The sequence below is a fragment of the Diabrotica virgifera genome, chromosome 3 (assembly GCF_917563875.1).
Source record: "Diabrotica virgifera virgifera chromosome 3, PGI_DIABVI_V3a".
NCBI lineage: Eukaryota > Metazoa > Arthropoda > Insecta > Coleoptera > Chrysomelidae > Diabrotica > Diabrotica virgifera.
In genome coordinates, this window is record NC_065445.1 from 276,633,682 (window position 1) to 276,648,174 (window position 14,493).

The 14,493-nt window shown below is 30.9% G+C and overlaps 1 protein-coding gene across 1 annotated transcript in view; it reads right to left on the reverse strand.

Annotated features, from left to right (window-relative positions):
- The window catches only part of LOC126881732 (sialin-like), an 81,107-nt gene that overhangs the window by 46,323 nt on the left and 20,291 nt on the right, over nucleotides 1-14,493 (reverse strand). Inside the window, exon 2 of the mRNA XM_050646194.1 lies at nucleotides 4,647-4,734. Within this exon, the coding sequence (XP_050502151.1) occupies nucleotides 4,647-4,668 (22 nt within the window). The 5' untranslated portion in view covers nucleotides 4,669-4,734. The remainder of the gene's footprint in view (nucleotides 1-4,646; nucleotides 4,735-14,493) is intronic.

A 14,493-nucleotide genomic window follows, 5' to 3' on the forward strand; every position in this document is an offset into this window, starting at 1 on the left:
AAAAATAATAAGATTTAATACAGGTGAATATTTCTTTGGCAACAACCGCGTTTTTGCAATTGAAAATATAGTAACATTTAATAAACAAATTTAATAACTCAAAAGCTATTAAATATTTTTCGACCAATTTTTTTTGCTTGATACTGGTAACATAGCGCAACTTTGTCTGTAAAACAAGATATTTTATAGTGCTTATTTAAAACGCTAAAAATAATTTTTTGCAAATTTGTTTTTAAAGTTTTATATATAATTATTTAAATAAATAGGGGGTCAAATTTAATTTAGTAAGTCTTATGAGAAATATTTACTCTTCAACTTTGCAGAAAAAAATCCTATAGACCTTCGTTGGTAATTGAATGACCTCAGCAGTTAAAAAAGTAATTTTTTTGCAAAAATGACCCCTTTTTAATTATTTAAACAATGATCCCCTTGTATGATTTGGATACTTTCTTGAAAATATCTTTTGTACCCACCTAAACTTTGATATAAAATTTGTTTCAACCTGTACGAATTTACATTTTGATTTACATGCAGTGTAATTTTATTTTACTAGACTAGGTTGCCATTAAACAGAAACAATCTACTTAAAAAAATTCTCACTGTAATTTTCTACAGTAGAAAATTACCGATGAAATATTAATCTGATTGGAGAGAATTAAACACGCGATCAAAAATATTACTATACGATTGGAAGTTAAAATAATTAAAAAATAATCGTTATAAACGTATTAATTAACATTACATTACATAGTTTCCCACCTTTAGATGTCCGTGACAGGAGTATTTTGTGAAATTCTACTGTCACAGTGACAGTTGTCATACTCATCTGATACGGCTAAAGGTGGGAAACTATGTAATGTAATGTTAATTTATACGTTTATAACGATAATTTCCACCTCCACTAGTTTCATCTCTTTTTGTTTCGCAATGTATTATGTTTTCCATCTTTTGAGCTATTTTGCCGGTTATTAGCGCGCTCATCACTGTATAAAATTCCCCATAACCTTATTCACTTTGTCTCGCTAATGACAACAAAAATAGCAAATATGTAAAGAAAAAATAAATACATCATTAATCTTTTTATATGAGATAAGTGGTTTCCAGAAAACACCACAATAATGCTTTAATATCAATTAACTTCAACCAATTGTTTTCATATTGTTTAGTGGTGTAGTCATCATGAAATATTATTAATTTCGATTATACAGGGTGTCCAGAAACTCTACCGACAAACGAAGACAGGAGATTCTTCACATAATTTTAAGACAATTTAACCCAATTCACCTAGTCCGAAAATGCTTCCTAAGGGAGCTAGAGCTCTTTGAAGATGGCGCCATGTAATTAGTTTTTCTTAAATACCTCCAGAACGCTTCTATCTAGAAAAACGAAAATTGGTATGCATATTTACTTTCCAGAAATGAATTGATTACATCCATTGCGAATTTCTAGTACCGGTCATAGGCGTCCGTTTTGGGTAGAGCTCTCTCTCTTCAATCCTGACGCCCCGGAGGGAATGTAGTGGTCGACGTGATGTCGTGTATTGTCCGTCTCCAAAGATCTCTGTCTCTGGTCATTTCTTTTAATTCATGCATAGGTCTTTTGCATATTCCTGTAATCTGATCGATCCATCTTGTTGGGGATCTTCCTTGTGATCTTCGGCCTTCCACCTTTCCTTGTATAATGAGTCTTTCCATGTTTTCTGTGTTAGCTCTCATAACATGTCCAAAGTATTTTAATTGTTGGAGATAGACTTTACTGGAGAGCCGTTGGCTAACTTTAAGCTCTCTTAAAATCGAATTGTTTGTTCTATGGTCGGTCCAAGGAATTCGTAGCATTCGTCTCCAACAGAACATTTCAGTGGCGTCTATCTTTCTTCTTTCCGAATTTCTCAGGGTCCAAGATTCACATCCGTAAGTCAGTATTGGGAATATTAAGCAGTTGATCAACCTCATCTTTAACGCTCTTGAAATTTGACAGTCCTTCCATATTGTGGTCATTTTTGCTGTGGCGACTTTTGCTAGATCACATCTACATTTTATTTCCTCCTGTAGTGACCCTGTGTTTGTGATTAATGATCCCAGATATAAGTATGAGTTCACAACCTCAAACCGATCAATTGTAGTCTATCCACTATCATGATCTTTGTCTTTGATATGTTTAATTGCAGACCAAATATTTGACTTTCGTTTTCAACGAGTCGTATAAGATCAATCAGCTCTGCTTGACTATTTGCAAGTGTCATCTGCGAAACGTAGGTTGTTTATTTTATGACCATTTATTGAGATGCCTTTTCCCATCCTTCAAGTGTTCTTTCTTCTCATAATATGCTCTCCATATATATTGAATAATTGTGGCAATAGTATACATCCCTGTCTGACACCCCGTTCTGGATGAAATTCGTTTGAAAGTGTGTCAAGCACTTTAACTAGGTAGGGCAACGGTTATTTTATCGCATAACTTTTTTGTCTTCAACTTTTAAGCATTTTTGATACTGGATTATTAAATTGTGAGGTATTCTAGTACTAAAAGGTACTCTTATTTTAAGTCGGTAGGACACACCGTTTTCTAGAAAAGTCGATTTGAAAGTATTTAGTTTTGGGAATTTGAAAAAAAAATTGAAAAAAAATTTAAAAAAAAGACGATGTATTTTACCAACTTAAAGCAAGAGTAACTTTTAGTACTCGAATATCTCACAATTGAATAATCTAGTGTCAAAAATACTTAAAAATTAAAGACAATAAAGTTATACTATAAAATAACTGTTGACCTACCCAAAACGGACGCCTATGACCGTTTTTAGAAATTCGCCATTAATGAAATCGAATATTCCAATCTCTGGAATATAAATAAATGTACAAGCTTTCATCTTTCTAAATATTTTTTTTTAATCTTTTTTTTAATTCAAAGAACGAAAAATTTTCAAATCGATTTTTCTAGAAAACGGTGTATCCTATCGACTTAAAATAAGAGTACCTTATAGTACTAGAATATCTCACAATTTAATAATTCAGAGTCAAAAATGCTTAAAAATTAAATACAAAAAAGTTAGGCGATAAAATAACCATTGCCCTACGCAAAACGGACGCCTATGACCGGTACTACAAATTCGCAATGGATTGAATCGATTCATTTTTGGAAAGTAAATACGCATACTAATTTTCGTTTTTCTAAATAGAAGCGTTCTGGAAGTATTTAAGAAAAACTAATTACATAACGCCATCTTCAAAGAGCTCTAGCTCCCTTAGGAAGCATTTTCGGACTAGGTGAATTGGGTTAAATTGTCTTAAAATTATCTGAGGAATCTCCTGTCTTCGTTTGTCGGTAGAGTTTCTGGACACCCTGTATAAAAGAGCACACTTTCCCAATTCAACAACGTGTTTTCAATTCAAATACAAGGTGTCTTCGATATTGTATTGCAAAAAGCTCTTCGGGTTTTCATCAATCGATATTCTTAGAATATCTACGTACCTTGGTATCATTGAAATTTTTGGTGTTTCACATAGTTTTTGACGGTTAAAAATTGCCGATTTTGCAATTTTTAAATTTTCAATCGCTTATATCTCGAATACTATCACATTTACAGAAAAGTCACTTAAGATATTTTCTATTTGGAATGTCCAAAAAACCTAAACAAATTTGTCCGATGCAAAAAAATTAGTTTTAGGAAAAAACAAAAAACAAACGTTTAAAAAAATTTTGACTTTTTGATCCTGGCAACATACAAATTTGTTAAGAGGGGATATTTTTAAGCAAGATTCTGAAAAAAAAATTGAATCGAAATATTTTTCCGCACATATTATTACGCATGTTACATATACATGCATGCAAAAGCGCCCGCTTGATTGGCAATTAAAAAACAAAGGGGTTTTCGATATTGTATTGCAAAAAACTCTTCGGGATTTCATCAATCGTTGTTCAAAGAATATCTTCTGACCTTGGCAACATCGAAATTTTCAGTTTTTAACATAGTTTCTGAAGGTTAAAAATGGCCGATTTCGCAATTTTTAAATTTTTAATGGCTTATATGTCAAAAACTATCAACTTTAGAGAAAAGTCACTAAAGACCTTTTCTATTTGAAATGATCCAAAAAACTTAAAAAAACTTTGTTAGATGCAAAAAAAATTATTTTAGGAGAAAAACAAAAAAAAAAACGTTTGAAAAAAATTTTTACCCACTTTTGGTCCTGGCAACATGCAAATTTATTAAAAGGGGTCCTTTTTGAGTAAAATTGTGCAAAAAATCCGAATCGGAATATTTTTCCTAGCGGATGCGCAGTGGCTTTCTGGACAACATTTATTCTAACATGACATTTTAGTTAAATCTGACAGTTGTCAAATTTTATTTGCAATTTGGCATAAAAACAAATCAATTGTATTTATTGCATTTATAAAACGCTATTTTCTTTGATTTGTATAGTCTTATAAATTGTACAGATTATATTCGTAGATATATTATATAATTCGTAAATAATTGTTTCGATTATAGCGCCATTTATCGACAACTAGAATAAATGTTATAAATGTCTGTAATCACGGACGTGCCTTTTTTTCTGTCACATACATACAATTTAATGCGTTAGAAAGTAATCGAAAAACTGTGACGCACTGAAAGATGCCTATGAGAAAAAGAATACTATAATACTTACTTTTGATAATTAATTGAGCCATCTCCACTCTAATGTTTTTTCTGCCTTAAACGAAACATTGGGAATCACCGCTGACTACAGGAAACTCCTGAAATAGACAAATTATTATACTGTAACATTACCTACATTAAAATATCTATTCCTTGCAAAGGTATTAACGAAAAAACTTAAATAATAAATAAATTAATTAAACTAAATAAATTTTTCAGTAGCAATTTTGAGGACATTTCTTATTGCACAAATTGAAAATATGAAATTACACATTGCACATTTATACATATTGCTAAACGAAAAAAATTAGCCTTTACAAAATACATAAAAATTTTATGTAAACATTTTATATTATATTTAATATAACGGTAACAACAGCATTTTTTAAATTGCACATATCAACTTTTTAACAAACAAGTTGATTTTTTGGGTCTCGAAAATCAACTTGTGGAGACAAGTCTAGTATTGAAATTATTTATCCATTTTTGATTATTCTAATGCCAATTCTAATTTAAACGCTTACTCCTCCTAGTTTAAAAACAGGGTACAGTGCATCTTTATTGTGATTTTAGTATAAATTTTTGTAATATTGGTATGTGTTGAATACAGATATAAGTACCTATACGCTTTATATGGTGAGCAATTGTGGAAGTGGTACACGTAGATTGCCACAAAACAAGGTTATTGGTAATTGCATTTTTGTATTATAGGAAAACATTAGAGTAAAGAGTTCATTGAAAAATAGATTATATCTTCATGTTAGCCGATAAAACAAGTAATTTGTTGCGTTTATTAGGTTGTTTAATAAACCAAACAATTATAATAAAATAAATTCACTAAAAATAGCTTCTATTTTTATGTCTATTAAAACAGGATGGAAGTCAGAATAGATGGACAACTTATGAAACCTATAGATACAGGCAATGGAATGAGACAGGGAGATTTACTAAGCTCTATGCTATTAAATCTAATCACCATGAAGTCATAAAGAGCGTTAATAAAGGAAGAGGCTCAGAATGGACAATAATGACAAAAAGAGAGCAAAAGAATTTACCATGACGACATCAACTCAAAAAACTAGAATAGTAATTAGTAAAGGACCAATAAGATGTAAACTGGAAAACGATGGAGTATATTGAAAAAATAATGGAAATAAAATACCTAGGGATTGCTCTGTCCAGCTCTCGAGACGGTGAAAAAATAGTAAGTACAAAAAGCGAATAGATTAGATAGATAGATAGATAGATAGATAGATAGATAGATAGATAGATAGATAGATAGATAGATAGATAGATAGATAGATAGATAGATAGATAGATAGATAGATAGATAGATAGATAGATAGATAGATAGATAGATAGATAGATAGATAGATAGATAGATAGATAGATAGATAGATAGATAGATAGATAGACATTTATTGTTTTTAAAAACTACAGTTTTATAACAATTAGTTTAGTAAGTACAGAATATAACTAACAACTAGTCTAGAACATAAGTAATTATTAACAAATTTAAACAAAAGTTACTCGCTATCACTAACTGAGTATTCTTTCTAACTGATCAGCATATCTCATTCCCCAAACGGGCACACAGTTCATAACAAGGCTTTGAGCTAGCGAATCGAAAAGTTGCACACGAGATGTGAGATGTCCAAGAATTCATTTTGGTTTTAGCCATTAAACCTATCACGTTACCAATTGCGTGTTTTGCTCTTTCCACTGTTGTATCGGCCATTGCATTAAAAAGTGATGTTGTGGTTAGGGTGGCTCCAAGATATACAAATTTGTTAACAACTTCTATTTTTTCGTTCTTATATAGGAACTGAACGCCTTTATTGCCAATTGACCGCTTCGGGCAAATGGAAGAATTTTGGTTTTGCCAACATTTACAGTTAGCTGGTTTTTGTCACTGTGTTTTTCTAGATAACTTAAATTTTTACCGAGTTCAACTTCCGAGTCACAAATAATGACCAAATCATCAGCATATAATAGCATTATTATTTGATTTTGGCTATAGAGATATAGAGCGAATAGATTATCAGGATGCGTTTATATCGCTTTATGGCAGTATTATGGCAGACGCATTAACTGTAAGATGAAATCAAGAATCTGTAAGGTCAGTATAATACTAATAATGGCGAATGCACCAGTAACAAGACCCGATATAACCAAAAAGCATAGAGGGCTATAAACAACAGAAATCCTTTTCATTGATGGAATTGAGGAATTACAGGAAACACGCCGAAACACCGAATAAGGAGTGACGAGATCAGAAGAAAATGTAATGTACAGGGTATGAACGAGCGAACACTAAATTAAAAAACGAATGGAACATTCATAAAGACAACAAAAAATGGTAAATAGAATGGAGAAAGTGGTGGAAAAATTACTAGCTGACCGTGTAAGAGGTAGAGTAATAATCTTCTATAGGGTCTCTCCTTTTTCATGGTTTTAATCGTGAACTTTGAATATGTCTATATTCAAAGATATATATATATATATATATATATATATATATATATATATATATATATATATATATGCAGAATAATGGAAACATTTGCGATGTGGTTATATCGTAGAATTGTATTGGGATTCACAGCATCCATTATTAAGCATCCAATTAAGAGCAAGACACACTCTTTTAAAATTTAAATGTCCTTAGTAAACAAACACACGTTTGTTTATTATACATATTACGTGATCCAGATTACTCCACACAAGTGTACCAGTTGTCAATCCTGCGGTGTCAGCGATTCAATATTACATATTCATAATTCATGGCCAAAGCCGACTCAGCATAAATAATATCAACACTTTCTCTTTTATTTATATACACAGAAAACATCGGGAGGCATTCGAACTTCTGATTTCATTGCGTGATCAATCATCATTGATAATTGAGATACACCAGAGGGTGAACGTACATTAGCACACCAACTCTTTACAGTCGTACTCCGAGTTGATAATAAATTAATATACTGTGAGTAGTGTTTACTAGTGTCAAGAGCACCGACTGATAAGTCTGATGAGCCATTCTTTAAAAATGTTCCTCAAAGTTCTTCACTACAGAATCTCCACAAAATGCGATAAGGTTATTGGTTGCTCACAATTTGGATTTCGAAAAGGTCTGGGTACCAGGGAAGCACTATGCAACCCAAGTGCTAGCTCAGAACTGCTACGATCAAAGGAAAGATGTAATGCTCTATAGATTATGAAAAAGCCTTCGATCGAGTACAACATCATAAACTCGTACATATACTAAAACAACTCGACATAGATCAAAAAGACATTCGTTGCAAGAGGCTTTTTACTGGAATCAAACAGCTGTCGTCAAGGTGGATAATGAAACAACGCAAGCTCAAAAAATTCTCAGAGGTGTAAGACATGGATGCATTCTCTCCCCACTACTGTTCAATCTATATTCAGAAAGTATCTTCCAGGAAGCTCTTGAGGAATGCGAAAGCGGCATCAAAGTGAATGGTACCTGGGTCAATAATATACGATATGCGGATGATTCGGTCTTAATAGCAGACAATATAGAAGACCTCCAAAACCTTCTAAATAAAATTGGAGAGCATAGCGAGAACATGGGACTTAGCATCAACATAAAAAAGACGAAGTGCCTTATAATCAGCCGTCAATTATGTCAACATCAAAATGCAAGACTAGCATATAACAACCAAGATGTACAGCGCGTAAGAAAGTTTAAGTACCTGGGAACCTGGCTATGTGAAGACTGGATGTCGGATATAGAAATTAAATGTCGGATAGAAAGAGCCAGAAGTGCATTCATGAAATTCAGAAACGTCTTTACGAACTCTAACTTTGACCTAAACCTAAGATTAAGATTCACAAAATGCTATATATGGTCGGTGCTCCTATATGGCACGGAAGGTTGGACTTTAAAAATAAACACAATGAATAAGCTAGAGGCATTTGAGATGTGGATCTATCGACGAATCCTTAAATTTCCCTGGACCACAAGAATAACAAATGAAGAAATCCTGAGAAGAATTGGTACAGAACGACAACTGATGTGCACAATTAAACAGAGAAAAACGGCATACCTGGGACACATAATTAGAAATGAAAGATATCAATTTCTGCAAACCTTAATTGAAGGAAAGATCGAAGGAAGAAGGGGAGTGGGCAGGAAGAAAATGTCATGGCTCCGTAATGTCAAACAATGGACAGGACTAAAAAACATAGGAGACCTAATACATACTGCAAGGGATAGAGAAAAATGGTCAAACGTGATCGCGAACATCCATTAGTGGATTGCATAAGAAGAAGAAGAAGTGTTTACTTCATCAACCCCTATCGTAGGGGGTAACTACCCCCAACCACTCTGAGATCGTCCAGATGATGTAGAACTAATAGAATACTTAAGTTTTCTGACAACTTAGGAGGTCCTTAGAAGAATGAAGAAGAACTGTGAGTGTGAGGTACTGAACAACATCAAATCTCGAAAGCTACAATATTTCTGAAAGGTTCTGCGAAATAAATCTAGATATGCTCTCCTACAAACTATCCTGCAAGGAAAAATATTTGGAGAGCGAGGTCCAGGAAAAAGAAGGCCATCCTTGTTAAAGAACCGCAGAACCTGGTTCAACACAACATCTGTGCAGTTTTTCTGCGATGCTGCAGATAAGATGAAGATTGTCATGATGATCTCCAACATTCGTCACGGATAGGCTAAACAAGAAGAAGATCTGTTTTTGCTCTTAATTTAGTAGGTATGTCTCAATTTTATCTATTACACTCATAGAAACGCTAAATAGAATAATAGTCCAGGGCCCATCTGTTTTAAGATGGACGTTGAGAGGTGACTCAAATTTTTTTGCAGAAATGGCTTGAAAATAACTCAAATAATAATATTTGAGATATCCTCCCTCTCAAAAAGGTCCGGAACATTGTTTAAATAATTAAAATGTCAAAAAATGAAGGAAAAATTCGATTTTTTTCTTCGTTTTTTGATTATAACTTTAAAAGTATTCATTTCCCAGAAAAGATGTACTGACATAAAAGTTGCGTAATTAAATTTCCTACAATATAAAATTAGTTAATAGTTAAAAAATAGTCATCCTTGTTGCAAAATAGCAATAATTGCGAAAAAAACCATACAAAAACAAGTATTCGCATTTTACGTTTTTCAACCATTTATGCTACACTTATGACCTTCATATTTCACCCAGAAAAACTTTATTATACAGTAAAACAATACTGTAAATTTCATTAAGATCGGTTTAACAGATTTTGCAAAATAAATTTTGCAATCCAGCTTTCGCAAAAACAATTCATTTTTTCAAAATGTTACAGGACTAAAAATAAAGCAGATAGCAAGTTGAAATTTTTTTTGCTTATAGAAGTGAACTGTACCTTTCATTTTCAATTTGCAAAATTAAAATCGAATAACTACCACGGCGTCAGGAATTTTTTTAAATAAACATTAATTATTGGTGCTACGCGCAGGACAGCGGTGTTCGATTCACATTAAGTTGATTTCCACCAAAATTTCTACCAATCTTCATCTAATATATTATTTTCTTACTCTATATTTTGTTGTATTTTAATATTTTAATTCCACAAAAATCAAACTAATTTTATTATTGTTTGTGAAATATTGTTTAAACAATTGTATATGTTTAAAAATATTAAACTTTTATTCTCAAGTTAAAATATATGAACAAAGAAAGTTTTTGCTAAAAAAAGTGTTATTTCAAAGGATAGAGTATGGGTTTTTATTTTGCAATAAACAAGTTTATTTATTTATATCGAAATGTAATAAAAATTAAAATGTATTAATAATTATCAAAGGTCATTGGAATGCCCAATCAGAGCAAACTATTCGGTGTCCTGCGTTCAACACCAATAATTAATGTTTATTTTAAAAAAATTCCTGACACCGTGGTGGTTAATCGATTTTAGTTTTGTAAATTGAAAATGAAAGGTACGGTACACTTCTATAAGCAAAAAAAATTCAACTTGCTATCTGCTTTATTTTCAGTCCTGTAACAGTTTGAAAAAATGAATTTTTTTGCGAAAGCTGGATTGCAAAATTTATTTTGCAAAATCTGTTAAACCGATCTTAATGAAATTTACAGTATTGTTTAACTGTATCATATAGTTTTTCTGGGTGAAATTTGAAGGTCCTAAGTTTAGCATAAATGGTTGAAAAACGTAAAATGCGAATACTTGTTTTTGTATAGTTTTTTCCCAATTATTGCTATTTTGCAACAAGGGTGACTATTTTTTAAATTTTTAACCAACTCTATATTGTAGGAAATTTAATTATACAACTTTTATGTCAATACAACTTTTCTCGGAAATGAATACTCTTAAATTATAATCAAAAAACGAAGAAAAAAATCGAATTTTTCCTTCATTTTTTGACATTTTGATTATTTAAACAATGTTCCGGACCTTTTTGAGAGGGTCAAATATTATTATTTGAGTTATTTTCAAGCAATTTCTGCAAAAAAATTTGAGTCACCTCTCAACGTCCAAATGTACTAATATTTTTACAGAGGCGTCATGGTCTATAAATATCTTTCGAAATATTTTTCTCTAGGCAGACACTGTACAGGGTTATTCACTATATTTTGACCCCCTTGTAAACTGCTTTATTTACAGAATTAGAAAAAAATGTAAAATACAAAAGTTATTCGATTTTTAAATTATGATTTTTTGACATATATATCACACTAGTGACGTTATTCATCTGGGCGTGATGACGTAATCGACTATTTTTTAAATGAGAATAGGGGTCGTGTGCTAGCTCATTTGAAAGGTTAATAAATTCTCTATTCAGTAATATAAACATTAAGATAATTATTTATACAGGGAGTCCAAAATAATTTTTTTGAATTAAATTAATTGGCACAAAAAGAAGAATGTATGTAATTTATTTAATTCAAAATACATTCTACTGCTGTCAGAAATCAGAAATAAATGTTTATTGAACAAATAAATATTATTTTAAAATGTTTTTATATACTTGGCTTGGTTGGTGTCACGGACTCCGCAAATTTGTAATCCATTTTAAAAATAGTTCTAGGCTACCTAGACACCTGAAATTTTCAGGATAGCTTAGAACTAGCTAACAATGCAATATTTAACTGCTATTATACAGGATGATTAATTATATAGTGGGGTGAAGCTCCGTACTTTGAGCTTTATATTACAAAATTAGTTAGAATGTTACAGGGTGTTCGATAACATAGTGGCAGACCAAACTTATGTTTTTTTAAACAGAACACCCTGTATTTTATTTTATATTCGAAATCTTTGTAACTTTTCGATTACAAAAATATAAAGGTTTGGTATATTATACGGGGTATTTACAAAGTTATAACCAATTTTCTATGAAAATCGTAACAAGTTTAACTACATGTATAAATAAAAGCAAGCACAATTTCAATGGTTTATTGACGTCATAGTTTTTTATTCATTGTCAAAATTTTCGTAAATGTTTGTTTTGCTAATTTTCTTTATATTGAATACAGGGTGAGTCAAAACGCAAGTACATTATTTTCTCAGTAATATTAAATAGATTACCCTGTATTTTATATCTTTATCGAAAAGTACCATTACTATACTATAATTTTTGTACTCGTATAACATTCCTCGTATAACTATACTATGTGTAAATTTATTAGTTTTCGAGATATTTTCATTTTTCAGAGCAAAATTATTAATAATTACGGGTCTAAACCTTTCCAAATTTTAAGTAAGCCATGGCTGAATAATTGTCTAAAACTTACAATTTACGATTACTGATTATCAATCTCTAATCAAAGTTGGCTACAATTTTTGTTATTAACTTTTATTACTATCTATTACTTATAACGGATCTACAAAGCTTTACCCCACTGACCAATCACACTGTATGGATAAATCGACTTTTTTTTTTAATTTCAAACTATTTTAAAAATGTGACGAATGCAATGATATTTTAAAGTACGTTAATAAATCGATATCTACAAATTGATGGTGCCTCAGTGGCATTAGACTGCACATCGAAAGGTCCCCAGTTGGAACCCGGCTGTTGCGTATCTTTTTTTAAATTGTTTTAATAAATAATTAAAAGTTTATATACTTAAAATTATATATACCATTTTAGACAACCGTGGTATGATAAAAAATATTATTTTATACTAGTGTAATTTTTAGAATCATAATTATTATAAATAACAGTTAATACATCCAATAAAAATTCATATTTTGTCATGTTGTGTCCTACATATGTACATGTACAATAACAAAACCTTGATATTATAAAATATTTATTTATGACACAGTTCGTGAAGTATGCTTTTTGCGAACGCACGCAATTTTTAGAGCACGAGCGACAACGTAGCGAGTGCTATAAATTGCGTAAGTTCGCAAAAAGTACTTCACGCACAGTTTCATACAATATTTTATCTACGATAAACAAATAAAAAAAGCTGCAACTCTTCGTCAATGGAATTCGTTTCTATTCTACAATTTTTAGAACTTTGACATTTAAAAATTCTAACTACTGTCAAACCACAAAACTGTTAAAACTTTTGTTGTAATTCATTGCTCATATTGTCATCACCATGACAACGCGAAAGTTAAGGATTGTCACCATGACAACTCGAAAGTTAAAAACAGTGCGAAAAAGTAAATCCCATTTAAAACACATTGTTACTTCACGCACACTTTAAATCTTTCACTCACTGCAATCTATAATGACAGTTTTCACAAACTAAAAACTTATACATAATACGACATAGAGAGTTACTTTAAAAAGTACTTTATATTTACTCTATGTCATATTATGTATAAGTTTTTAGTTTGTGAAAACTGTCATTATAGATAGCAGTGCGTGAAGAGTTTAAAGTGTGCGTAAAGTAACAATGTATTTTAAATGGGATTTACTTTTTCGTACACTTTCAATGGGTTTTTTGGCACACTTTCATATAATCAAATATCCTTAACTTTCGCGTTGTCATGGTGATGACAATATCAGCAATGACTTACAACAAAATTTTTGACAGTTTTGTGGTTTGAAAGTAGTTAGGATTTTTAAATGTCAAAGTTCTAAAAATTGTAGAATAGAAATGAATTCCAGTGACGAAGAATTACAGTTGTTATATTTGTTTATCATAGATAAAATATTGTATGAAACTGTGCGTAAAGTACTTTTTGCGAACTTACGCGATTTATAGCACTCGCTCCGTTGTGGCTCGTGCTCTAAATATCGAATACTTCACGAACTGTCTCATAAATAACTATTTTTATTAGAGTGTAATTTTTGGCATTTTAAGCATTTTATCGTTAAATCGTTTATCGTTAAATTATTTTATATTCTTTCCTATAAATAATAAAAAGGTTGTATTATAAAAAGTTCTTTTTTATAAAAGTGTAATTATTTCACTTAAATTCAATGTTCAAGCTGCCACCCATCTGCCTCTTGGCAGTTTCAACATTGAATTTAAGCCAAAAACAATGTTTATTTGTGCAGTAAACTTTTATTTCTGTCTTCTACATACATTCTTCTTTTTTTGTCAATTAATTTAATGTACATCAAGCTATTAATTTTTTTTTAATATGACAAATAGATTTAATTTTCAAGACATATTGTTTATGTCGTTGGTAATATTGCTTGGTCTATTTCTATATTATCATTTTAATATGATCATTTGAAATTGTACCCCTTAAAAATTTCTGGTATTTTATCGTTTGGATGTAGGTAAACAAGATTTTATTTGAATAATTTAAACGAAAATACGTTAGCCAATTCCTGAACGAGTTAGCATTGAAGACACGTTACAATAAAAGACAATAAGACGAAACAAAATATTTAAATCAACTTGTCCTATAAT